Source organism: Perognathus longimembris, chromosome 18, assembly GCF_023159225.1.
Source record: "Perognathus longimembris pacificus isolate PPM17 chromosome 18, ASM2315922v1, whole genome shotgun sequence".
NCBI lineage: Eukaryota > Metazoa > Chordata > Mammalia > Rodentia > Heteromyidae > Perognathus > Perognathus longimembris.
Window position 1 is genome coordinate 21,887,439 of NC_063178.1, and position 27,144 is coordinate 21,914,582.

The 27,144-nt window shown below is 47.9% G+C and overlaps 1 protein-coding gene across 2 annotated transcripts in view; it reads left to right on the forward strand.

The window, feature by feature from the left end:
- The window catches only part of Svil (supervillin), a 193,972-nt gene that overhangs the window by 149,417 nt on the left and 17,411 nt on the right, over window positions 1-27,144 (forward strand). The window contains exons 19-30 of one of the 2 annotated variants that reach the window (XM_048367915.1): window positions 5,666-5,795; window positions 10,001-10,048; window positions 14,852-14,999; window positions 16,282-16,371; window positions 16,459-16,545; window positions 16,928-17,105; window positions 18,429-18,601; window positions 20,040-20,195; window positions 20,750-20,886; window positions 22,119-22,266; window positions 22,389-22,534; window positions 24,905-25,080. In XM_048367915.1, coding sequence (XP_048223872.1) covers window positions 5,666-5,795; window positions 10,001-10,048; window positions 14,852-14,999; window positions 16,282-16,371; window positions 16,459-16,545; window positions 16,928-17,105; window positions 18,429-18,601; window positions 20,040-20,195; window positions 20,750-20,886; window positions 22,119-22,266; window positions 22,389-22,534; window positions 24,905-25,080 — 1,617 coding nt within the window. The remainder of the gene's footprint in view (window positions 1-5,665; window positions 5,796-10,000; window positions 10,049-14,851; window positions 15,000-16,281; window positions 16,372-16,458; window positions 16,546-16,927; window positions 17,106-18,428; window positions 18,602-20,039; window positions 20,196-20,749; window positions 20,887-22,118; window positions 22,267-22,388; window positions 22,535-24,904; window positions 25,081-27,144) is intronic. The other variant, XM_048367916.1, reaches the window with a different exon arrangement.

Below are 27,144 nucleotides of genomic sequence, written 5' to 3' on the forward strand. Positions count from 1 at the left end.
CCTTCCTTCCTTCCTTCCTTCTTTTCTTTTCTTTCTTTCTCTTTTGTGCCAGTCGTAGGGTTTAAACTCAGGCCCTAGGCTCTGTCCTTGAGGATTTTTGCTCAAGGTTAGCATTCTACCACTTGAGCCACAGGTCCACTTCTGGCTTCGGGGGGGTTAATAGGAGATGAGAGTCTCCCAGACTTTTCTGTCTGGGCTGGCTTCAAACCATGATCTCAGATCTCAGCCACCTGAGTAGCTAGGATTACAGGCGTGAGCCATGGACAACTAGCCCCCATCTCTTATTTTTCACTAAATTCTTTGACTATCTAGTAACGAGAGGTGAGAACTTAACTTTTCAAAGACACATGGTTCAGATTGAGTACACAGCCATTTGTGTGTGACTGTCAAATAAGTACAGAGGTTGAAGACCAATTTATTTTACAGGAAGTGGGCTGGATGATTTCTGAAGAGCATGTAGAAATTCTCCTTCCCTTTTTCTTTCCTTCCTTCCTTCCTTCCCTCCCTCCCTCCCTCCCTCCCTCCCTCCCTCCCTCCCTCCCTCCCTCCCTCCCTCCCTCCCTTCCTTTTGTTCTTTCTTATAGTAATGAGAATCTAACCCAGGACTTTGCTCATGCTAGGAAAGCCCTCTCCACAGAACTACAGTTTTATGTCATGAGTGCTTATATTCTGGTGTCACATAACACTTAGTCTTGTTTCACTGAAAGAATGGCATAGGACTGAGCGATTATCTTTAAGAGGGTAGATACAGAGAGTAGCAAGTCATTATTTTCAGGATGTGATATTCCTTGTTGATCCTTAGCCACAGTTAAGTAAAGCTGCCAGTGATACGATACCCTAGTAGTAAGAAGGAATGAACGTCACATCAACTCACAGATACAGCTATCCGCACTGTTTGTACAGTGTGTTCCTGAGGCTCTGCCAGCATGGACCCCTGACATCTCCCACCAACCAGACGTTCTCTTCCTTTTGTCAAGCGCTCGTTACTCTTAATTTTTCTAAATACTTTTCAAATTACCAAAGATTATATGTCAATTCACAACAAAAATTCTATTTTTAAGCCAAAGTTTTGAACATTATTCATAAGATATTCAATAGCCAGTTTTTTTTCCCCTTACAAATTAATGAGATACTTAAGTCTCGGTGACTTTCCTTTGTTGACATGCGCAGTGAGAGGGACCTCCCAGGCTGAAGGGGAAGGGCGCAGGGATGAGTCAAACAGGAAAAAGTAGACTCTTTTTTTTGCCAGTCCTGGGCCTTGGACTCCGGGCCTGAGCACTGTCCTTGGCTTTGTTTTTGCGCAAGGCTAGCACTCTGCCACTTGAGCCACAGCACCACCTCTAGCCGTTTTCTGTATATGTGGTGCTGAGGAATCGAACCCAGGGCTTCATGTATAGGAGGCAAGCACTCTTGCCACTAGGCCATATTTCCAGCCCCAAAAGTAGCCTCTTGAATCCAGACAGCAGTCTGGTATATCATGGCACCGGTTCTTCTCTACAAAACCCAGGTTTACCATTTATCCCAGAGCTGCGGGTACCTGATAATGTCAGGTGAAGGACATATATAGGAGATCTAATGCTTTCTTTTTTTTTTTTTTTTTTGCCAGTCCTGGGCCTTGGACTCAGGGCCTGAGCACTGTCCCTGGCTTCTTCCCGCTCAAGGCTAGCACTCTGCCACTTGAGCCACAGCGCCGCTTCTGGCCGTTTTCTGTATATGTGGTGCTGGGGAATCGAACCTAGGGCCTCGTGTATCCGAGGCAGGCACTCTTGCCACTAGGCCATATCCCCAGCCCATAATGCTTTCTAATTCAGGAAACTTTCCTGAGATAAAATTCCAGTGGGATATATTAATGTCACGTGACTCTGTCTGTGTGTGTGTGTGTGTGTGTGCACACTCACGTGAGCATGCACACCAGTTCTGGAGCTGGAAATCAGTGCTTTGCGCTCTTACTCGGCTTGCATGCCCCGGGCTGGCGTTCTACCACTTGAGCCATGCCTCTTGCCCAACAGGCACCAAGTAAATACAATTAAAAACAGAAGGTATGTGCATGAACTTCGACCTAGCCAACAGCAAGACCTACGATACGTTTTTGGTGTTGTTCAGCTCTAGCTGAAATGTCTGAGGTGCCTATGTGTTTTTGAAAGGAGAGGACATTAGAAACAGAACGAAGCAGCTTATTTGACACAAGAGACACACGGATGTGCTTATCCCCTATTTGACCCAACCCGGACTCTGAAGAGCTTGAAAAACCTGTTCTAACCGAGCGGGCCTCTAGGGCCCACGTTCCTGCCGGGCAGTGTGGGCTGTGTCCATAGGCCCTTCCCCCCCCCCCGCCCCCAACCCCCCCACCCCCCTCTACCCCCGGCGGCCTTGTGGGCCCCAGGCCAGGCCGTGGGGTCAAGAGGCTAAGGCAGCGCCACTCACAGCCTCAGACTAAGCAGACGGCAGCGGCCCTCGGCCTTGGCGGACGGTCAGAGCACTGACAGTGGTTGGCACCGCAGCGGAGGAAGTCGTCATGGGTCAGCCCAGACCGCCCGCTCCGCTGTCCAGTGCGGGGCTGGCGCGCTGCGGCGTTGCAGAAGAGAGCACATCTGGAAAGATCTTCCACCCTCCGCAGCTGCTCAGATGCCAAGTGGGAAATCCAAAGGGACCTGACTAATACATTTGAGTTGGACTGCATAGTCCTTTTTTATTGGGGCTCGAAGTCAAGGCCTGGGTACGGCCCCTTCACTTTTTCATTCAAGACTGGCACGCTACCACCTGAATCAAAGCTTTGCTTCTGGGTTTTGGGTGGGTAATTGTATATGAGTCTCCTAGACTCTTCTGTCCAGGTTTGCTTGGAACCAAGATCCTCAGACCTCAGCCTCCTGAGCAGCTGGGATCCGTTGCACTCAGGGGCTGGGTGTGAGCACAGATACCCCGCAGGCATAATGGAAGTTGTGTCTTCCATGGTACCCTGTCCTTCTGTGGTAGTGACAATGCTGCCAGCACCGCCCCTAGGTGGATAGAAAAGGCTTCCAAGAGCAGGTAGGAAGAACATAAGAAAGCCAGAAGGTTCTTGAGGAAGACTCAGCCAGGCCAGGTAGTTCACACCTGCAATCCTAGCTACTTGAAGGCTGAGGGTGAGAGCTGAGAATCGCAGTTCTGAAGGGCTTCGAGCTCTTCGGTGTTTTCTTTCAAGGCTTGAGCTTTATTGTATCGCTGGAGCCTTAGCGCCACGTCTGGATTTCTGCTGATTCACTGGAGATGAGCAACTAATGGACTTGTTTGCTTCAAACTGCAATCTTCAGATCTCACCCTCCCGCGTGGCTAGGATTGCAGGTGTGAGCTCCCGGCCCCCTGCCCGGGCTCTGAGTTCTTGAGATCTTCATTCTGGAAAGCCACTCTGAGACTGCAGCTCAGTATTTTTAATGGCCTCAATTCCGGGCTTAAAGATGATTTCTTTTTAATTGTCTGGTATAGAAAGGCAAATACTAATTATTTCTTTGAATCACTTGATTTTTATCCTGCTAGAATAGCACTGTCTCAGTCAATATATTTGGAAAAGAGGTAAATATTAAGTATTATCTAATAGAAAAGGAAACATTTAGAGGAATTTACATTCTGAGTTCAAGTATATAAACTAGCACACAGTGTGACATTAAACTTTGTAGAAATATGTTTTAAACTCTTCCTTCCGTGTGCGTGTGTGTGTGTGTGTGTGTGTGTGTGTGTGTGTGCTAGAGATTGAACTCAGGCCTTCTCCCTAGACAAGCCCTGTACCACTTGAACTATCACTTGAACTATGTCCTCTCAGTCCTTTTGCTTTTAGTTTATTTTTAGGTAGGGTTGTGTGCTTTGTCCTTTTTGTTATTGTAAAGGTGATGATGTGCAAAGGGTGACAGTTACATGTCAGGTAATGACTACATTTCTTTTTGAACGGTGCCACCCCCCCCCTCGTTTTCTCTCAGTTTTTCTCTCCCGAACCTCCCCTCCCCCCAAGTTGTATAGTTCATTTTCAACGTAGTGTCTAGCGGGCATCACTGCTGAATTGCTTCACCCTTTATTTCTGTGCTTCATACTTTGTCCTTAAACCACAGTCCTCCTGCCATCGCCTCCTTAGTAGTTAGGATTACAAGCATGTACCACCATGCCGCAAAGAATGGAACTCAGGACTAAAAGGGCTCTCGGTCTGCATGGGCCTGCTTGGTTAGATAAGGCCGCTTTATGCCAGTTTACGGAATGGTGCTTGAGTTCTGCTGCCACATATGGAAAGAGAAAGGAAGAGGGTAGCGAAGGTTTCAGTTCAAATCTTCTACCTCCTTTAGGGAGTTCTTTTCTTCATATCTTACTTTGCATTATTTGATAGAATAAATAGCACATTTGGGTTATATACACATTTGTATATGAAAATGGATTCGTGGTTAATATAGAATTTTATTTTTGGTTTTGTTGTTTACTTGACAACATTGGTATTTGAACTCAGGGACTTGTGCTTGCTAGGTAGGGAAAACTCTACCACGTGACCCACACCTGCAGCCCTTTTTGCCCTAGTTGTTTTTTGAAATTAGGTCTCTCTCTCTCTCTCTTTTTTTTTTGCTTTGATCATCCTATTTGCTCTTCCAGTTCTGAACTTTCATCACAGTATCGCTTTATCACCCAGTCTCCAATACATACATTGACTGGAACCAGGAAACTTAGCAGAAGGGCCACGCGATCATCTGTTACTGAGATGGTGAAGAGAATAGTCAGAATGACCTAGAACTGCCGATGGTACCTAATTGCACCTAGCAGTGCAGCCCTGGGTTTGCATACCGTGGTGATTAATGATGGAAAGATGTTGGAGTTGACTGGGAGATGGGGGCAGAATGATCTATTTTTTTCCCTCAAATCTTTAAATTGTTTTAGCATCCACCCCAGTGAGTCTGCTGACCATCACCTCGTTACTTTTAACTCTTTCCCACGCTTGCCTAACACAACTCAAACTTCTTCATTCCTTATAACACCTGCAGGAAACTGAAATAGCCTCGAGTTCATGAACGTAGCTTTCCAGAGATTCCAGTAGCCAAGCAGCTTAATATCAAGTTCCACGAAGGCTGAACTAAAGTGGGTTAGATACCAACCTCTTATAATTAGATTCTTTTTTTGTATGTATCTTTTCCCCTGAGGAACGCTGAAGCAATACTTCTTAATGGGTTTATTGAAAATAGTTTTTATATTAGTATGCGTTAGATCAGTTTCATTTGGAGGAGAAGTACTGGATCCCTAATACAAGAAAAGAAGAAGAAGAAACACCATAATCCACCGTTAGCGTAAGTGCACGATACTAAGATCTAGTCAGTGTTTTATACTAGGTTTTTAAACTCCTGGTCTGCAGTATATTCTGTAGAGAACGGCCCAGCATTTGCCATTTAATGTCATTTCACCAAGTGGCCAGCAGGGGTCACTAGAAGACATTTTTCTTTGGGGTTGGTTAGTCTTAAACTGTCCTCAGCCCACAGTCAACATAAAAAGCAGATATATATTATTCCCCTGCTGGAATGATGATGCTTCTCTTATCTGGAAATTCCATGCTTAGCCTTACTACGTCATCAGCTGAAAAGTCTCCGGGACCCCGTTAGAGAAAGGACTTGGAAGTTCTCCGGGTTTGGTGCTGAAGTCTTAGGCTGGTCTGTTTTCCTTCCAGGTTGGCCCTGCTGAAGAAGAGTGGCGAGGAAGACTGGAAGAACCGACTGCACCGAAAGCAGGAATGCGTCAAGGCGTCTGCCAGCAGCAGCCTACACGTCCAGGAAACAGAGCAGTCCCTGAAGAAGAAGGTAACGTGTCCACGCGAGGGCAGAGCCCCTCCTGGCTTCCCATCACGCTGGCCAGTGTGCCCCGCGCCCAAGCACGTCTGGGTTAATCGAGTCCTCCTCTAGGGAGCACTAACGCCTTGGGAACACGCTTAGCTCGCACAGAGCTGCTGAAGTTGATCGCAAGGCCACGTCCTACGACGTTAGGGCCCTAACGGCACCGCGCATGATGCCTCCGCACGCGAGGGCCTATTTCCAAGTGCTCAGGCGTTCTTAAATGAATTCTGGCTTTCCAAAGAGTGGGACACTGGTGGCCCGTGTCTTTAATCCCAGCTACTCAGGGGGCTACGATAGGAAGATGACAGTTCAAAGCCAGCCTGAACAGGAAGGTCCAAGGGGCAACCTCTAATGAACCAGCAAAAGCCAGAAGTGGAGCTAGGACTCAAGTGGTAGAGCACCAACCTTGAGTGCAAAAGCTAAAGGAGGGTGCCTAGGCCCTGAGTTCGAGCCCCAGCAACAGCACACACACACAAAAAAAAGCCCCAATGCAAAACGCTAACTCACTATTAACAGCTTGTCTGTTACTTACAAAATGTGGATTTGGGTTTCCTGTGCAGAGATTTAAGACCTTAAGTCAGAAATTAAGGATATAGCTATAATCTGTGAACACCTTCTGAGTAATTCTGAGCCTGTTTCCTAATAAAGAGGTATGCCTTTTATTGAATTAATCTTACTAAATAAAAGTTACATGCGGTGATCAGTGCTAGCAAACATTTCATGTGGAAGAATATTAATGACTTGTTAAATTACCAACATAATGACGGCCAGCCTCTGGCCAGTTACTACATATTTTCAAAACTGCTGGCTAGCACTCTAGACAGCAATGCGCTTGCTGGCTACAGGCCACACCCACTACCCAATTTCTAGGAGAAAGGAGAAAATAAATATTCTCAACTGCTTGATCACCTGGGGCCTTCTGGATCGCAAATAAACTTCCAATGCCTATAGTCCCAGCAATCCGCCACATGAGCTCACAGGTTCAAGACCAGCTTGAGGAACATAGCAAGAGCCCATCTCAGAAGTGAAAATAAGGGGCTGGGAACGTGGCTTAGTGGTAGAGGGCTTGACTAGCATGCACGAAGCCTTTGGTTCGATTCCTCAGCACCACATAAACAGAAAAAAAAAAAAAACCCAGAAGTTGTGCTTTGGCTAAAGTGGTAGAGTGCTAGCTTTGAGCAAAAAACAAAGCCAGGGACAGTGCTCAGGCCCTGAGTCCAAGCCCCAAAACAAAACAAACAAAAAATGAAAATAAACCAAGTATCTATGGAAAACAGAAATTATGAAAGTGACTATTGTACATGAAGATCTCCTTATGTAAAAATGAGATTGTATAGTCCGTTAGTCATCTTGACGCTATTTTATTTCTATGGCACTTCTGTATCTAAAAAGGTGACACCGGAATGGCAATTCGAGCCCTCATTTTTCTGGTGTTAAAGATAATAACTAAAAACATGTCATGTTTTCAATTACATACAACTCAACGCTACAGTATAAATGTAGGTTTTAAGATAAAAGAGAGCTGAATCCCTTAAATAATTTATCCATTCACCCACAAACTCTATTTAATTAAAAGAATCTTGCAGCTGGGGATGTCTTGGTGATAGAGCACTTGCCTAGCATGTATGAAGCTCTAGGTTTAATCCCCACACCTCAAAAAAAAAATTCTAAAACCATTGATTTAAAAATGACTTTAGTACATAACTTAGTGACAAAGCTGTCACCACTAAGCTCAGGTTCCAAACAGCAGCTGAGTGCCCTGTTGGCCATCTTGAAAGGCATAGAGTCCCCAGCCTTTCAGAGGCCGACCATCCCCTATAGACAGATGAAAATTGAGTTGAGCCTAACAAGCCCCAAGCAAGATGGATGCCGATGTGAATGGTAGATCTCTCTTGCCCACCCACTGAGGAAGTGGTGGATGGGCTTGGGTAGTAAATACCAGAAGGCTGGGTGTAGGGGCTGAGTCCAAACCCCCCAAAGACAAGGCTGAGGTGTTTAGGAGACAAAAGATGCACGTTGCCCTGTCATTGCTAACCCTGGGGAAGAAACCCAGGGGTGTGGTTCAAGCTCAGGGTCTCTAGGGAGCTGGGGCTTGCGTATGTGAGGGGCTTTGCTGGGCTCGTGGGTCTGCAGCCACCGTGAACTCCTGAGTCTTACCCCTCTTTGATGGCCTAGTTCGCCGTGATCTGAACCAATAAGCTCTCTGAGGGTAGGTTTGAGTTCATCTATTTTCGGCCCTTGCCATGTTGGGAAAGCTCAGGTTCTGTTGAGGTCAAGTGGTTTTCTTGTGGCCTCTGATAATCCCTGCACGCAGAGGCGGTCCCTCGCCAGCCAGGAGTGCTTGAAAAGGGGTCCGTTGATCTGGAGAAAGACATTTTTGTGGCCAGATGCTGGCAGCTCACACGTATAGTCTTAGCTACTCAGGAGGCTGAGCTTGGAGGATGGAGGTTCAAAGTGAGCCCAGGCACAAAGGTTTATGAGACTGTTATCTGCAATTAACCAGCAAAACTCCAGAAGTAGTGTTGTGGCTCAAGTGGTAGCGTGCCAGCCTTGAGCAAAAAAGCTAAGGGATAGATAGACCCCAGGCCCTGAAATCCAGCCCCAGTATCAACACACACACACACACACACACACACACACACACACACACACACACTTAGAACATACCCATTCAGACAGAAGCTCGCTGATAGGCTGGGAATAAACTTGTCCGTGTATTATTGCTCAAAATACAGTTATCAGAACCATTACCAGTTAGAGTGAAAAGGAGCTGATTTTATGATCAGACCATCACTTCCTAGTTTCTGAATTCATCAAACAGCACATCGTTGTGGTCACCAAACACGTCCCAGCTGGGGTCCCCTTCTGTGTGTGGTAAGTGGAGACCCAAGAATGGCAGCTGTGATTACCCAGGAAGGGGCGCGGCACGGTGTGACAACTGTGTAAGTCGTAACCTTCAGTCCCGTGAGAACGCAGCTGTACAGCAGGTAGCAACCACTCGAAAATGACATCCTAGCGGCCACATGGGAATTTAAATGTCCCCATTGTTTTAGAAAAAAAAGTGTAAAGTATACCTATTTTATTTGCCCACGAGTTGTGTGAAAGGAAAAGAAACTGAGCCGCTGTCATGAGCATCTCGTTGAGGCCCTGCCCTATACAGTAATGCGCTTCTGTTTGGGCCTGTAAATAACACTGAAGAGCTGTGAGTCCTTCCGGTCGTGTCCCCGGAAGTAAAGAACGGAACGGCAGTTCCTTGCTTTTTCAGTTTTATTCCATTTTTTTTTTCAGTTTTATTGATGGTTTGGAATTTGAGAGCATTCAATATTTCCCTAGTTTGTAGGCATTTCCTGTGGGCAGGGGGGAACATTTTTAGTCTTTCTACTATCTCCATTGCCTCCCTTCTCCTGTGACTTGAGCACATCTGTTTCTTTGTAGTATGTGTAATTAGTTTTAAGCACTATAAACCTCATTTTGTTTGTAGCATGGGCCTAGTCCATACTGAGCGGAGTATGTGTCACTGGGTATGGTTTGTGTCTTCTTTCCTCCACAGTAAATCATTTCATCAGAAAAGAGAGAGGGGGGAGAGATCACTTAGAGCAGTGATTTGATGAGAATCTCTTGGTGATATTGTGGTTCTTTATTTCCATACAATAAGTATTTAAAATTCCAATCCTACTTACCTGTCCTGTGTTGTTTTGTAAAAAATAACCTTTCAGTGTATCAGACTTTCCTGCCATATCCTTTACAGAATTGGCCCTTACAAGCTGGCATCTGTTTCTGAGTCCCAGAGGAGGAGGGGCTGTCCTATTCTGACTCAGTCCTTAGGAGGTTCAGCTCAGATCCAAAACAAGGTCCTAAAAATTCAAGGAAGGCAAATCCTGCATGTTCTTACTGTCACTGCCTCTGTCACTGAAATTCCCAATCACCACTGTGACGAATGAAAGCAATACAAAAGAGGGAGAGGGAAAAGAGGGAGCCGCAAGGCTACGGGGTGCCATCTCCAAGATCCTCTAGGAAATGAGTTCTCCCGGTGTTTATACCCCTGAACTGTGAGCACGTGCATGCTTCTAACTAAACCTAGGCATGAAATCCCTGCCAATGACGGCGACGCCCTAACTAGACTCTTCTCTTCCCATCCTCTGCCCGTGTCTTCTGTTTGTTTTAACCTGTAGGAAGAAGCAGGATTTGCGGATGATAATGCCATTTCTAATCTACTCTGGGTAAGCCCGCCTTCCACACAGGGGTCTCTCTGTAACTGAGCACAGTGGAGCCTCCCCCTGGGTGATGGCAAAGCCCCTGAGCACAACCAGGGTGTGAAAGAGGGAAGGAAAGTGTGGGATTTGAAGCTGCTGAGACGGGCACTCGAGAAAATTCTCAGAGGTGCAATGCTGTGAACAAAGCGAATAGGAGCCTCTTGCTGCGGAAACTTGCAGATACAGTCATGCAGAGACCGGCACCTTACTGAGCATGCTCGGTTCGAGATGTTACATCCTAAACATCAAAAGCATGGGGGGATGAGATGCCTCTGGGCAAAGAATGTAGTGTTGTAATGAGCTAAGTTTATTCTAGGATACCTGAAAAAGATTTGGGGGGGGGGACTTCCAGATTTGGGCTGGTTTTTTGTATTAACTCAAGGAAATAGAGGTATGGCTCAAGTGGTAGAGCACCAGCCAATAGAGAGTGCAAGGTCATGAGTTCAAGCCTCCGTACCAGCACAAAGGAAATAGCTACAGTCATTCAAATGGGTCCCAGCTTCTCCTTTCTCCAAGCTAGACGATTGTCCCTTCCGGGGCCTGTGCAGCAGCTAGCACTTCCTCTAGACGACAAGCCGGGGTTACCGCCAGTCCCAGCTCATTCTGATCCCGGATGGGCCTCCTGGGTCCTTCTTCCTTTGTGTTTGGTTCGTGTGAGCATAACAGCCTTTAGACGGCACGAAAAGCCGAGCCTGTATTCTTAAGTTCGTTTTATTTCGCTACCAGAAACATCTTACAGAGGGTGGTTTTTGTGTGTGTGAAATGCTAACATTGCCAGTGAAAGCCACAAATCCCCCCTTGATAACCAAGCATCGCGTGTGAATTGCAGTAGCCTTCCCACTCCCCATCCATCGACACAAAGCTGACACGCGCATGTGCCCCACAGAGGAACTGATTTGTACTGGCATTCGTGGAAGGACCCTCTTTCAAAAGCAAACTGAAGCCAGGCCCCAGTGGCTCACACCTATAATCCCAGCTACTCAGGAGGCTGAGATCTGAGGATCGAGGATGGAAGCTAGCCTGGAGAGTCTTATCTCCGATTAAACACCGAGAAGGCGGAAGTAGAGCTATGGCTCAAATGGTAGAGTACTAGCCTTGAGCAAAGAGGCTCAGTGACAGTCCCTGGGCTTTGATTTTAAGCCCCAAGACCAGCACAAAAAAAGGGGGAAAAAAAAGAAATTGCAATGAGTCAATTAAGCTTCTAGTAGAGCTTTCATTGTTTTGTCTCTATCACATTACCCCATCTCACCCACCTACCCACCCTGTAATCATTCTTTTCATCTCTAATCTTCTTGCTTTGATCTATAGGAACCTGTATTTGCTTCTACTTATTCTCCTGCTATACCTGCTGCCCATAAATACCTGTCTTTTGTAACTATTAATCAGGTGAGGAAAAGCCTACTCTAATGAAGCCTCATTGCAATTTCTGAGCGGTCGGGAAGGACTTCGGTTCTGTTTGGCAAAATGAGTTCTTCGCTGTTTTGCACCATGTGTGTGTTTGTGTGACTGTGCCTATCTATGATTATGTGTGCCTATGGTTTTTATGTGTGTTTACCCCTCACAGTCGTGAAACTAATTTAAGGGCCGAGCTGCTGCTTTTAGTCACCAAGCATTAAATCCTGTGTTACATCAGGAGCTTACAAAATGTACTATGGTGTTCCTTGGTCCAGCTCAGCAAAGATGTGGTCTGGCTTAGCTTGGCGGAATAATGGATACAGTAGAGGCAGTCTTCGCGATGGGTGAACCAGGGAGAAAGACACAGTGAGGAGGAGGCCATTTGACATCAACTGTTAAAGCAGCCCTGTAAAAGAGAGAAAACCCAGACCCCCCACTTTCTTCTGCATCCTCGCTATACCTAATCTGAACCCATGACTTTATCTTTCCTCAGTTTTCTGTTGTGTGTGATGTATAAACTTTAGGATTTGCTTGTCGATAGCTGGGAAATGTAGGGCTGTGCTTCTGAGACTTTCTTGATGTATAGATTGAGTTGGGAAAAACTGATGTCTAGACAACATTGAGCCATCCCATTCATGAACATGGGGCCTACGTTCCTCTTCTTCCCCTCTCACCCTCTCTCTCTCTCCTTCTCCCACTCCCTCTCCTCCTTCCTCTACTCTCCCCCCCACTCTGGTTTATTTGAGAAAAGGTCTCTCTCTGTAACCCAAGCTTGCCTCAGACTCATTATCTTCTGCCTTTGCCTCCTAAGTGCTGAGATTACAAATATACATCACCACACTCAATTCTCTCCATCTTAAGCTCAAAGAAAAATGACATCTACCTAGGGCAACTTATGTGTTGTTATTTCAAAATTTAAGGCACGGAGACCTAGACCTAATGACACGTGCCTGTCTGTAATCCCAGCTCTTTAGGACTTGGGAGGCTGAGGCAGAAGGATCATGAGTTTGAAGCCATCAGGAGCTACCTTGTCTTAATATTTACATATACAGTATATATTTTATATAATATATAACACATTATCATATATGTGTATGTATATATAAACAATTTTCCTAGAGAAATGGGAGTATTTTACCTGCTAGCTCACCAGTGCTCCTTTGCTCTCTCCTGCAACAATGCCGATGTCTTCACGTTGAATGATAGGAAGCTTCAGGGACGAGGGCAGCATGTTTGCACAGAACACAAGCTTTGTGTAAATAGAAGCAGAAGCAACACACAGTCTTGGCTTTCTCACATCCCTCGGGGCCGAGCTAGAATGAGACTTTGCTTTGTTTTCGTCTTTTTTATTTTCTGAGCTGGCTGATGTGATGAGACTTGGTTATGGTTACTCTGAGGCCCTGTGGTCTTGTCACCTTTTCCTGACACTCAACATTCTCCCGAGGAGAACTCAAAGCTGAATCCACACATTTCACCAAGTGACATCACTGGACCACCCTGCCATTTCTTCTATTTCTATTAGTTAACACCGCACTCTTATGATTCCTTTCTACAGTTGAACTAGACTTAAGGTAAAACCTTCAAAGCTACATCACAAGATTTTCTTTCCTTGAAGCTTTCTAGTTGTGCAAGTGTTTTACCCTTCAATATGCTCTAATCATTTTTTTTTTTTTGGCCAGTCCTGGGCCTTGGACTCAGGGCCTGAGCACTGTCCCTGGCTTCTTCCCGCTCAAGGCTAGCACTCTGCCACTTGAGCCACAGCGCCGCTTCTGGCCGTTTTCTGTATATGTGGTGCTGGGGAATCGAACCTAGGGCCTCGTGTATCCGAGGCAGGCACTCTTGCCACTAGGCTATATCCCCAGCCCCAATATGCTCTAATATTAAAAACACAAGTCAGTTACACTCTTACTGTATCACAATTATCATTTTTCAGGAGATGTGGGAGGGAAGCAAACGTATCAGTAACACGTGACAATGTAAAAACCTTTTTACTGACTGGTCTTTTATATGGTTTTATCCTGTTTCCTACTAAATCTATGTCCTAGGAGAAAAATCCACTTTTCTTCCCAATGGTTTCACTCCCTGATGTGCATACACACACACACACACACACACACACACACACACACACAGACACTCACACACTCTATCCTCCTCCTCTCTGCCTGTCTCTCCCCCTCTCTCCATATTCCTAAACCTCATATTTCCACATCTTTGTTCATATTGTGTCATTTCCCCCTAATACTGTCTTTTTTTATCCTACCATATGAAAGATCCAAGCCAGGACCGTGTCTTTCATGTAGTCATCCTATTCCTTTAGGAAAGATTCGTAACCTAACTTAAATTACCAAGGATTTCAAAATGACTTCCGGCTGTGATGGTCCAGTGAAGAATCCTATGAAAGAAGTCCTTATAATTAAGATGAGATGATTGGGAAGACCGTGATCATAATTAAGAAAATTAACTGTGGCCATCTTTGGTGTCTTCCTGCCCTTCGTGAATCTGAAAATTATTTCCTGTTGGTCCCAAAAGGACCACCTCATGTAGTGGGAGGAAAGCTACAGAGATAGGAAAATCACTGAGCCCTGGGGCTGCATTTCTGCCGAAAGTACCCCTAGGCCTCAATTCCTCAGAAAGGAAGAGCAGCTGGAGAAATGGCGAAAGTGAAGGAGTGCTCAGGCACAACTGGAAAGTAAATGCCCCAGTAGAAATGGTGTCTCTCAGGGCCATTCAGATACCCAGGTAAAAGCAAAAGGGAAAACCCAGGAGGCATCACAAGCTCTCAGGGACCTTGTGGCAAGGGGAACGTCCATGTGGTCCTCAGGGGAGGTTCTTCCTGCTCTCAGAAGTGCTCATTTCCTCTCTTCCTTCCTCAGCTCTGGTCTTCTTCTCCATACCTCCCCCCGCCCCTTCTCCTCCCTCTTCCCTTCTCTCCCTCTCCTCTCTCCCTCCCGCTTCTTGCCCTATCCTCTGCCCTCATGTAGGGAGGGGCTTTGTAGTCAAAGCAGTCAAGAAGAGGGAAGAAACCTCACGATGTTTCACTTTGCTGTCGCACTCTCTGTCACCTACACTCTTCCTCCCTGCCCCCCTCCCTCCCAGCTCCCCCCATTGCTTGCAGTCTGGCCTGTCCCTTTCAGCCCTAACCTTGTCATCCCGTTCCAGTCCCAGCCCAGAGTCTTCTGCCGGTCCTTCTCCAGCTCCCTTCCCCTTGGTTAGCTACTCTGTTCCCAGCGACAGGCCAAAGCCACCAATGGCCTGGAAACGGAAGCAGCAGGGTTTACTCCAGAAGCACAACGAGCAACATTTAGAGGCGTCTTTCAGGCAGAAATGTGACTACTTCCCCCCCCCCTCTCCTCCCTTCTCTCTCATGCACAGCGGGTCACAGAAAGTCGAGAGAGCCAGATGACGATCGAGGAGAGGAAGCAGCTCATCACAGTGCGGGAGGAAGCGTGGAAGACCAAGGGCAGAGGCGCCGCCAACGACTCCACCCAGTTCACCGTGGCGGGCAGGATGGTGAAGAAAGGTCAGAGCCGGGCGGGCGCCGTGTGCTTGGGGGGGCCTGTGCTTGCCCGTGCTTACCCGCAGCGGGGTGTGGTCTGGACCGAGGCTGTTGTGTTGTCCTCATTGTTGTGTGGGGGCGCGTGCTTACCTGCAGCGGGGTGTGGTCTGGACCGAGGCTGTTGTGTTGTCCTCGTGGTTGCTGGGAAGTCATGTTTTAAGCATCCTGATGCTAGGTGAGTATTTGCTGGGTAGGTTTCATGTGCTAGTCCTAGTAAATACCCCGTAACCATCCTTTGGGGTTACCTGCGAGATTAAGTGTGATTCCACTTGCCACAATTTCAAAACTTTCCCGTTTGGAAATCGAGGGCAATTGTAGATTTCAGAAGCAATTACAAATCTGCTAAGATGACTTCAACAAATTCTTTCTCAGAACCACTGTTTATTTTGGATTTTTTTGGTAGAGAAGGGATTGTTGAGTATGATCCCCAACAATACAAAACCAGGGTAACACTCACTCTCCTGTGTCTTTCTTCTGAAAACTCAGTGCTCTTTGGGTTACAGACTATTTGTCCCATAAGACCAAACTGTCTCTGTAACCCCCAATACCAGGGACCACTTTCAGCTAATGTAACACAGCTCATTCATGTGTGTGTCTGTGAGTGTGTGTGCGCGTGCGCGTGTGTGTGCGTGCGTGCGTGCTGGTCCTGTGGCTTGAACTCAGGGCCTAGACTCTGCCCTGTGCTCTTTTGCTCACAGCTAACCCTCCAACACTTGAGCCATGGCTCCATTTTTGGCTTTTTGTGGTGCTTCGTTGGAGATAAGTCTCATAGACTTTCCTACCCGGGCTGGCTTTCAACCACTGTCTTCAGATCTCAGCCTCCTGAGTAGCTGGATGACAGGCGTGAGCTTCCTCTCTAATAGCACATCTGTGCTTCTTCTGTCGCCCCGACACCCAGAAAAGGCCTTCAAAACTTGCAGCTCCATCCAAGTACATTCTGATTGCGTAGCACAGCCTCTTTTTCCATCTATAGGTCACAGGCTTGTTTTCCTGCGCCCCTATTGTGTGTTTGATGGATTAGCTCAGGAGTGCACAGTTCTTACAAACAGCGAAATGCTAGCCACAGTTACAGTTGCCCCTGCAGAGTCAGAGTAGCTGGCAGATGCATTTGTCTGAGTACACACACATACACACACATGCATGGATTGTACAATCTACAAGGTACTCGTGGAGATGAAGGCATCGCGTCCTAGAAACTTCCAGAATAATTTTAACCTGCTGTCTCACTGTGTTATTTGTTCCTCAGGCTTGGCATCACCTACTGCCATAACTCCGGTCTCATCCCCTCTGTGCAATAAGTCGAGGGGCACCACGCCAGTGTCCAAGCCCCTAGAAGGTAAGTCGCCAGGGTCCCCAGGGCACCGCAGGCTTCTGCTCCCAGGGTTCGGTACCACTCGCTTACCGATGCTTTCTACTTAATTAGATATTGAAGCCAGGCCAGATATGCAATTGGAATCAGACCTGAAGCTAGACAAGCTGGAAACCTTTCTACGAAGGCTAAATAACAAAGGTAAGACCAGACCAGGCTTCTCTTTTATCATCTCATGATTTGTATTTACAATCAGTAGCTAAGAAAACCTTAAAAAAAAAAACAAAACAAAACTGCTTCTCTATCAGAGTCTCCAAATCCTAGTTCTGATTGCTTGCCCTCCTGCTAAATTGTCTTCTTTCTATGATGGCCTTACGAATCACTCTATTGTTGTCATCTTTGCTGTTAGCTTTCAAAACCCAAAGCTGTGATCAAGACAGTTTAGAATGTCAGGCTCTGGGTTTTACTTGATAATGTACTACATCAGGGACGTTCAATCATACGCATGCCTGAATTAAATAAAAAAACAAAACGTTTTTTACATCCTCTTACATTCTGACGTTGCTCGTTCGTTGATTGACAGTGGGTGGGATGCAGGAAACGGTCCTGACTGTCACCGGAAAGTCTGTGAAGGAAGTGATGAAGCCGGATGACGATGAAACCTTCACCAAATTCTACCGCAGCATAGACTCCAACCTCCCCAAGAGCCCCGTGGAGCTAGATGAAGACTTCGATGTTATTTTCGACCCTTACGCACCCAAGTGAGTTGTTCCTGCCTCTGTTTCCCCCCTCCTGCCCCCCGAGAAACACTTCCCTCTCCTCCTTCCCACAATGCTTCCACCAGGAACTCTGGGACCGAGTTCTTCATGGCAATCCGTCTCCCTGCAGACACGTTATGGGTCTGGGCAGATAAAGCCCGTGTCCTCCGGGCTGTGTGCGCCACGGAAGTTCACCCTATTCTATCAAACTAGCGTCACCCATAAGGCTACAACGCCAGGAGTGGGTAGGTGGCCTAGTTTATAATAATGTATAAAATCAGTAGATCTGAGGATATTCTCAACGATTCCCACCCATGTCTCTTCGCCTAAGAACGTAACAAACCTCCCTGAAAAGTGATGGTGAGATCGGGATCCTGCCAGTCGCAACTGCCCTAGAAATGCCTAAGACAAAGGAGCTTCAGCCAAAGAAACGTGCGGGGGGGGGGGGGGCGGGGAGGATTCCCGGCCGGTGAGTGGGAGCTCAGCTTCCGGAGCCTCGGCCGCCCGTGGCCGCGTCCTCCGCGAGCTCCCCGGTGGCTCTTCTGCCCACGCTAGCGAAGGCGTTCCGGGGGACTCGCAGGTGGTCGGCAGACCCCTTTGATCGCGCTGCCACCTTTAATATTGTGGTTATTGTCAGACACCAGTGGCTCACACCTGTAACACTAGCTGCTGAGATCTGAGGATCGAGCAAGGCTTGAAGCCATCCTGAGCAGGCAAATCCGAAAGACTCCTGTCCCCATTAGCCAGCAAGGAACAGGTAGTGGAGGTGTGGCTCAAGTGGTAGAGTTCCACTTGGAGCAAAAAAATAAAAAAGCTAAGGGAGGAGAGTGCCCTGCTTCAAGTCCCTTGTACCGACACACACACACACACACACACACACACACAAACACACGCGCGCGCGCGCGCACGCAGTGATGGAACTGAAAAGCTATTGTGTAGAGTGACATTTTCGCCTGGAGCAGCAAGGGTGGAACTGAGGACAATGGCTTCGTGTGGAAGCAGTGTGCACAGGGGTGCCCTTCCAAAGAGAGACTTAGGACAGGGCATGGTGGAAGGAAGACAGACATCAGGCCCCAGCCCCTAGAGCTGTCCCGTGGAGGACACGCTGCCTTTGGAGCCCGAGACAGCCACTAAGTAGAACATCCCCTTACCTCCGTGAGTCTGTGACTTCTTGTCAGGTAAGTAAGAGTGGGCGATGCCGTACTCCCACTCATGAAATCGAGGCGATGCTACTACAGAACCCATTACTCTGGGTCCAAGAGCCGCAAACACACCAGGCGTGACTGTTGTCGCAGCCTTCAAACCCAACTCTGCTTGGCCCCACAGATTAACGTCATCCGTGGCGGAGCACAAGCGTGCTGTTAGGCCCAAGCGCCGAGTCCAGGCTTCCAAAAACCCCTTGAAAATGTTGGCGGCAAGAGAGGATCTCCTCCAGGAGTACACGGAGCAGAGGCTGAACGTGGCCTTCATGGAGTCCAAGCGGATGAAGGTGGAAAAGAGTGAGTGCTGGGAACCACCGCTCTGCATGGGTGCAGGGTGTTCATTGCTTATTTCTTTATGGTTCTGCCTTGGCAAGGCCAGTAAAGAGGCTCAAGTGACATCCATCAAATAAGAAAAAGTTTGCACAAACACAAGCATCGGTGCCTCAATTTTCAAGGGTGAGGAAGATCATCTGTTCCGCTGAGTAATTTAAAATCATCATCATCATTGGAGGAGAAAGAGGATACTGGATTCTGTGGTTCACCCTTGATTAGGCCCTATTAGAACCCAAACACAGTCCTTCCCACTTGGTCTAATTCAAGAGCCAGTGGAATTCCTTATGAGACTACATCTCATGTCACTGTTCTTAACCCTGGAGCTTGAAGCTAACATGCCCATAACGGGGCTTGAACTGGGTGCTTTCCCCATGCCTTTTTCTCTCAACACTGGCACTCTGCCACTTAAGCAACAGCTCCACTTCATTTGTGGCTTTTTGGTGGTGAGAGATGAGCGTCTCGTGGACATTCCTGCCTGAGCTGGCTTTGAACCAAGATTCTCAGATCTCACCCTCCTGAGTAGCTAGGATTTTCACAGGCCACTGGTGCCTGGCTCAAACCATTCTGCATGGCGGCCCCTAGGGCGGCTGAGAGTCAGGACGGGCATTCAGTGGGGTGGGAGGGGCTGGAACGGGCCTTGAACGGCTTGAACGGCCTGGCGCTCTCTTCCCACATGAGGCCAAGGCTGCCCTGCTTTGATCTGCCAACAATGTGGGGCTCCACTGTTCCAAAACACTGGTTTCCTTAAAGAAGGTTATAGCAGGCAGAATCCTTATCTGTGAATATTCTTATCATAATGTATTGTTTTCCTATAGACTCACAAACCCAATTTTCCAAGATTTTTCTCTGAAATGCAGTATTTAGTTGAGAGCTGAGGCTCTTTCTCGGCCCCTCCTTGCCTCTCTCTTTCCTTCCCTCTCTCCTTTCCCTCTCTTTCTCTGTATATAACCACCTAGGAATTATACGGAGTTTCATTATAATATTTCCCAACATGCATATTGTATGTTTTATATATAATCCACCCCATATTACTCTTTCTTTTTGCTCCTCTTCCCCCGCTTTTAAAATGGATTTCAATGGACTGCATTATTCTTTTGTGTACAGTCCTGTCGCTTACAGTTTGTGGAATTGGAACCAGTGAGCGCCTCACCTGGTTTTCTCCTAACGTCGCTGCGTTAGTCACCTGGCATGTGGCACTGGTCATGAAGCAGTGCGTTTAGTTCTTTTGGGTGGTGATTAGCATGAGACGGCATAGAGAATCCCGCTTGAGTATGTTTTCCTCCTCAGGTCACTATGACAGGCACAGGTCAGGAGTTGCTTAGGAGTAATTTCTGATGGCGAGCACTGTCCGTTCAGTGGGCCCCTTCCTTTCTCTCCTCATGGCCTGCTCTCTTCACCCCAGTGTCCTCCCACTCCAACTTCTCGGAGGTGACTCTGGCGGGCTTAGCCAGTAAGGAGAACTTCAGCAACGTCAACCTGCGGAGCGTCAACCTGACCGAGCAGAATTCCAACAACAGTGCCGTGCCCTACAAGAAGCTCATGCTGCTGCAGATTAAAGGTATTTCTGAGCCGCACAGGGGACTTGGGCATTGATCAGTCCCGTCTGCTCCCACTAGGAGTCCTGCTTGTCCCCTTCCTCGCCTGTCAGGGACCCAGCATGCGAGCTTTCTGAGAACACCACTCGTGCCTGACCCAATCCCATGAGGCAGGAGGTCTGCTGCCCACTGGGGGTTTGAGACTCGGTTCTCCTCACTGAGAGGAGCCGGCCAGAGGGAGGAAGGACCAGGATGGAATCAAGGGAAAGGAGAAGGAAATGCAGTGTATGGGACTCTACTCTCTGCCCTTCCTGTGGACAGCAAGTGAGACACAGCCACCTCTGTCCACGGGCTGTACAGTGACACTCGAGTAGCCCTCAGTGGGGTGTTCCACACTAAGCAGGGGCAGGAACACTCACCGTATCAGCTGGCCCGGCTTCAATCCCTCGGCATGCCACGCAGGCTTGGGAACTAACCTCAGCAGGCAAGGGCCTTTAGAACGGGCAGTCTGTAGCTGCCGCGCTAACACCTGCTGCGGGCCCCGCGGGCAAATGGTGATTCTGGGCCTTGTGTGCAGGAAGAAGACACGTGCAGACCAGGCTGGTGGAGCCCCGCGCCTCGTCACTCAACAGCGGGGACTGTTTCCTCCTGCTGTCGCCCCAGTACTGCTTTCTGTGGGTTGGAGAGTTCGCAAATGTCATCGAAAAGGCGAAGGTGGGTGTTGGGAGAACTGCTGTCGGGTGCAGCGGCTTGTGCCTATGATCCCAGCTAGAATCCTACCGCCATCCCGCTGTCTTCCCATTCGGAAGGTGGAGCTAGGATTGCGGTTCAAGGCCAGCTCCAACAAAAAAAAAAATAACGGTTAGCAAGATGTTACTTGACAAATAATTAAAGCACAAAGGGGCTGAGGGCCATGGTTCAAGTGGTGGGATCTTTCCTTAGCAAGCATGAGGTCCTGAGTTCAAAGCCATGGACCCCCGAAATTTCTTTTTTTTTTTTTTTTGGCAAGTCCTGGGCCTTGGACTCAGGGCCTGAGCATTGTCCCTGGCTTCTTCCCGCTCAAGGCTAGCACTCTGCCACTTGAGCCACAGCGCCGCTTCTGGCCGTTTTCCATATATGTGGTGCTGGGGAATCGAACCCAGAGCTTCATGTGTAGGAGGCAAGCACTCTTGCCACTAGGCCATATTCCCAGCCCCCGAAATATTTTAGTTAACACTTCCATTATGCAACAATTATTTTACCAGTTAATCTTTACAATGCTTCCCAAATGCCTAATTTGTTCAAGTGACAAGAGACAAGTAGCCTGGCTTTTACTGAAGGGCTCTCAGAGCTGTTGTAGGGTGCTGATTTGGAATGTTCTAACTAGTCCTGCTTTCGTTTATTCCTATCCTGAATAAACAAGGAACCAGCACCAACCAAAGACCCTTTATCCTAGGAACCTATGAACATCTGTAATAAACCTGTATGCGAATCTCCTGGGGGTGGCTAGTTGTTTTAAACTTCCTACATGAAAATGAAAGACCTAGAACTTTCTGCTCTAAAGAAACGGTACTCGCCCATATCAATTCCCTTTTTTTCTGCCAGTACTGGGCCTTGAATTCAGGACTTGCTCCTCTCTCTTAGCTGTTTTCAGTCAGGGCTTGTGCGCCACCACTTGAGCCCGGCTTCTCTTCCAGCTTTTTGCTGGTTAATTGGAGATCCGCTTTATAGATTTTTCTGGCCAGCTGGCTTCATGTCCCTTAGATCCTGAGCAGTAAGGATTACAGGTGTGACCACCGGTGCCTGGCGTACATCCTGTTGACCTGATTGAAAATACCCAGCATGCAGTATCTCCATCCCCTGTGGTCACAAGGCTTTCAGATACAAAGCCTTTCTCTTCTCATCATGACCTTTGCCACTGTGCTTGGTACACTTCCCGGCCACTGCATTCCTCTCTCTTTCCACAGGCTTCAGAACTAGCAACTTTAATTCAGACGAAGAGGGAGCTTGGCTGCAGAGCCACCTATATCCAGACCATTGAGGAAGGAATTAATACACACACACACGCAGCCAAAGATTTCTGGAAGCTTCTGGGTGGCCAAACCACTTACCAGTGTAAGAGTTTTCTCTACTTCAGACTTTTGAACATCCTGTCTTTTCTCCCTTGGTTCTTTTTCTACACTAGCTCCTTTTCCGTGTCAAATGTGATAGTCTCTTCTTATTCTCACCCCCCAAAGACGCCGGAGACCCGAAGGAGGATGAGCTGTATGAGACCGCCATCATAGAAACGAACTGCATTTACCGTTTGATGGAGGACAAGCTAGTTCCTGATGACGACTACTGGGGGAAAGTTCCCAAGTGCTCTCTCCTGCAACCCAAGGAGGTAGGGAGAGTGCTCCCCGCGTCAGACGCACCAGGACAGACACCCAGAGTGCTCTGCCCAGGGCAGCCCAGGGCACCACTGCAGACCCGGGGTGCCCAATAGAAGTGCCGTGGCGTGCTCGCTGGCTGTCCGTCGCTGCAGCTCTTAGAGGATGTCTGTGTGGGACTTCAAACCATGACTGCTGTCTACAGCAGGTGCTGGAGATGTTCTGACTCTAGCGACTAGTTCTGAATAGGCTCCAGAGGTAGGATGGATCGTTGAAGGTGTGTAGATTTTAGACAGAATGTAAATAGGACTTTGCCTTGTCTCTTGAATTTTCTGAAAAGGGTAACTTTTTTCCATATATTTCAGCTATGGACTTAGCAAATTAATGTGTGGTGTTTTTTTCACTCACAAGGGTAAATATAAATTGCATGCCTTTCCAATGGCCTTAAGTGCTGAGAAAGTAAGTGGAAGAGACTTGGCTGGGCATGATAGCACCTGTCTGTAACTCTGGCATTCGGGAATCTGAAGCAGCAAGACTATGAGTTTAAGGCCAAAGCTGTGCTACAGTAGTAACCCCTTGTCTTCAAAAGAAACCAGGGAGAGGGAGAGAAAGGAAGGGAGGAGGGAAGAAAAGAGAGAGCCTTTAAATTTAATTGGGAATGGGGTGATAGAGAAGAGTAGTTAGGGGTGAATATGATCAAAGTATGGATAGCCATAATGAAAACCCTTACTTTGTATTATGATATACTAATAACAAACAAATAAATAGAAATGTCATCGGGTAGAAGCATAGAAAACACAAGGCAAAACTAGATTGAATGTAAGATAACGTATGGACATTTAAATGTGGGGGAAAGGTTATCAAAAAGGAAATTGTGAGGAATAAAATGTAAAGAGGAGCTGTCCGCTTTTCTGTCCAGACTGACCTCAAATCATGATCCTCTCAATCTCTGCTTTTTGAGTATTTTGAGATACAATCTGGGTGTCAGTGGCTCACAGCTAGTCTAGCTATTCCAGAGGCTGAGATTTGAGAACCACAGTTGAAAGCCACCCTGGGCAGGAAAGTATGTGAGACTCTTCTCTCCACTAAACTACCAAAAAGCCAGCAATGGAGCCGTGGCTCAAGTGGGCGAGCACCAGCCTTAAGCAAAAGGAAGCTCAGGGACAGCACATAGGCCCTGAGTTCAAACCCCACGACTGTACACACACAAACAAAGCAGAATCACAGGCATGGATGACCACACCTGGCTGAGTGTTTTTGTTTTGTTTTTTGGTGCTGGGACTAAACCTAGGAACTCGTGCAAGACAAGTGCTCTTCTGCTCAGCTAGTCCCTATAGAGTCATTGATTTTATTTTATTTTATCGTTCCAGTACTGGAGCTTGAACACGGAGAACCTTGCTTGGCTTTTTATGCTCGAGGCTGAGGCTTTATGACCTGAGCCAGCTCTTTGGTGGTTCATTGGAGATGAGCGTCTCGCAGATTTTTCTGCCTGGGCTGGCTTTGAACCACGATCCTTAGATCTCAGTCTCCTGAGTAGCTATAGATTATAGATAAATGCCACCAGTGTCTGGCTCAGAATAATTTTTAAAAGAAAATTAAGTCAGTCCAGTTTAGAGTTAAGTAGAACCTCAACTGCTGGAAATAAAGGTAGAACATATTCCAGGAAAAAAGAGTAAAAAGACCAAACAAACCTCCCCAGGTGCGGAAGTAAGAACTAGCATGATGTTTAGGTTGCAACCACTTAGGAATAAGCCTCAATTGTAAGGATAAGAGAGGTAAGATCTCTACCTTAAGGGATGGTGGAATTGTGCACAGAGAGGAGAGACATTGTGCCCTCGTGGTTGATGTGTGTGCAGTCATCTGTGTATATGAAATGAATGAATGAACGCAAACCCTAGGGAGAAGAGAGGGTACAGAAAGAAGCTAAGGAGGTGTATTCAGATAGCTCTCTTATTCATCAGAAGCATGTAACTGTTTTGTGGGGGCGGTTTTTGTTTTTTTTGTGCCAGTCCTGAGGCTTGAACTCAGGGCCTGGGCACTGTCCTTAAGTTTATTTACTCAAGGCTAGTACCTCTGAAGCCACAGCTCTACTTCTGCCATGTTGGTGGTTCGGGTAGGTTTTGAACTACCACCCTCAGATCTCAGCCTCCTGAACAGTGAAGATTACAAACACGAGCCACCAGCACCCACCTAATCAAAAGTGTGAAGTGGCTTGAGAGTTCAGAAGAAGAAACATGAAGCTGGAGATTCAGGGCAAGAAGTCGGGCTGACCGGGGTCTCGGCCCTTGTTCCGTATCGGTGACCCTGCTGGGATTTCTCCCATCACTCCTTGGCTCAGTGACCATCCTCAAAGTGGCCCCGTTATTTTCTGCCCTTTCCCCCAGGTGCTGGTGTTTGATTTTGGCAGTGAAGTGTACGTGTGGCATGGGAAAGAAGTCACGTTGGCCCAGCGGAAAGTCGCGTTTCAGCTGGCAAAGCACCTGTGGAACGGCACCTTCGACTATGAGAACTGTGACATCAACCCTCTGGACCCTGGAGAATGCAATCCGCTCATTCCCAGGTACCCCTGCGGCGGCACGCGGAGCCCCGGGGCGCGAACCCCCTCTGCCAGCCTCAGTGATTCCTAGTCACCCTCTGCTGCTCTTTAGAACAGAGATGGCAAGTTTCCGTAAGATGATTTCCAGCTTTGGACTGGGAACATTCACAAGTGTTTCTTGAACTTTCCTTCACGAATATAGAAAAAAATATATATATAGGCTGCTGTGACCTTCGGGAACTTTCTATTTCTATTTATTATTTATATTGCATTTATATTTGGGTGCATGCTTTGTTTTTGTACCAGTGCTCAGGGGTTTCCTGTTTGGGATACAAATTATGTGTCCTTAAAAGCTCCCGAGGACTTTACGATGACATACCCATCATTTCTTTAGAAAACAAATAGAAAAGCTAGGCTCTGGCGGCTCACCCCCGTAATCCTAACTAGGCGGAAGGCTGAGGTCTGAGGATCACAGTTCAAAGCCAGCCTTGGCAGGAAAGTTCATGAGACTTGTCTCCAGTTGACAACCGGAAAACCGGAAGGGAGCGGTGGCTCAAAGCACTAGTCTTGAGCACAAAAGCTCAGGGACAGTGCCTAGGCCCTGAGTTCAAGCCTCACAACCAACCAACCAACCAGTAGATAAATAAATATAAAAAGGTTGAAACGTCCTAGCTTATTGGGAGGCCGAAGGGATCACAGGTTGAGGCCAGCAAAGGAATACAAGTTGATGCGACCCCGTCTTAACCACCGGCTGGTTGAAGTGGCACACCCTGGAATCCCAGCTGCAGGAAAAGCTCAGGGACTCGGCGCAGCGAGGCGAGCGTCTGTCCCAAGCATCGTGGGAAACCCATGTAGGGAAACCATGTAGCGGTCCACGCTAGCTGGGGGACGAAGCAAGTCCCTACCTTGAAAATAACTAATGCAAAATGGCGTTGGAGGCATGGCCCAAGTAGCAAAACACCTTACCTAGCAAGCACAAGTCCCTGAGTTCAACTCCCAGTACCAAGGTGAATTGTCTTGGCCCTGCCGGGACCACACCGTATCTCCTGCCGCCAGTCTCCTACTCGGTACTCTCCATTTCATGTAGGAGATGCGTTCTAAAGTGGACGCCCGAGAGAAGAAGCCATGAGCGCTTTCTGTAGTTTGCTTAGCAAGTCTACCGAGTAAGGTGCGGAGAGAAGGACTTCTTACCATTTTTCTAATGGAGACCAGAATCCTTCAGTAGAGCTGGGAACTTTGCTTAAAGGCTGCTGAAATCAGCTGAGGACTCGAGGCGTTTGGGTATTTGCGTACTGTCCTTCGTCCTCATCTCCCATCGAGACACACAGCCTGCTTCCTGTGCTTTTCGCTTATGTCACCAGAAACTCAGGCCTTGACCAAACAGGCAGCGACTGGAGCCCAGGGCAAAGCGGGCCGCAGCCGCGTAGCTGCTTGACGTGAGGCGACCGTGGGGCCGTGGCATCCCGGTCCTGGTTCACAGCCAGCACTGATTTGGAGGGAGGAGAAATCCCCGCCCGCTGTGCTCAACGCCGTCCGTTCTGTCCGGCGGAGCTCCTCCGCGCCCGCTGCTTTCCAGCCCGCCTGTGCTGGGAGCTAGGCGGGTCGCTCAGTGGTAGAGCACTTGCTTAGCATGGGCGAGGCCCTAGGATCTGTCTTCAGCATCAAAATAAAATAAATTCCTGTATACTGTGTGTGTGAGTGTGTGTGTGTGTGTGAGAGAGAGAGAGAGAAGAGAGAGAGAGAGAGAGAGAGAGAGAGAGAGAGAGAGAGAGCCTGGGTGTGCATGCCAGTTCCCGAGGCTTGAACTCAGGGCCTGGCTTTCTCACCTGGCTTATCTACTCAAGGCTGGTGCTCTACCACTCCAGTCATACCTCCACCTTCAGCTTTTGGCAGAGCCCAGGGTGTAATGCCAGCCCCGGGGGCATCTCCAGGAAGAGCTTGCTAGTGTGCGAGGGAAGCCCAGACCACACAGTGGCACTCGAGCACATCTGCCTCTCAGACACCGACCTGCAGAAGGCGGCAGCCTAAAACCAACACAATATCACTGATTGGGTAAACTAAGGAAAAGCAAGCCGTTTGCTCGATAGG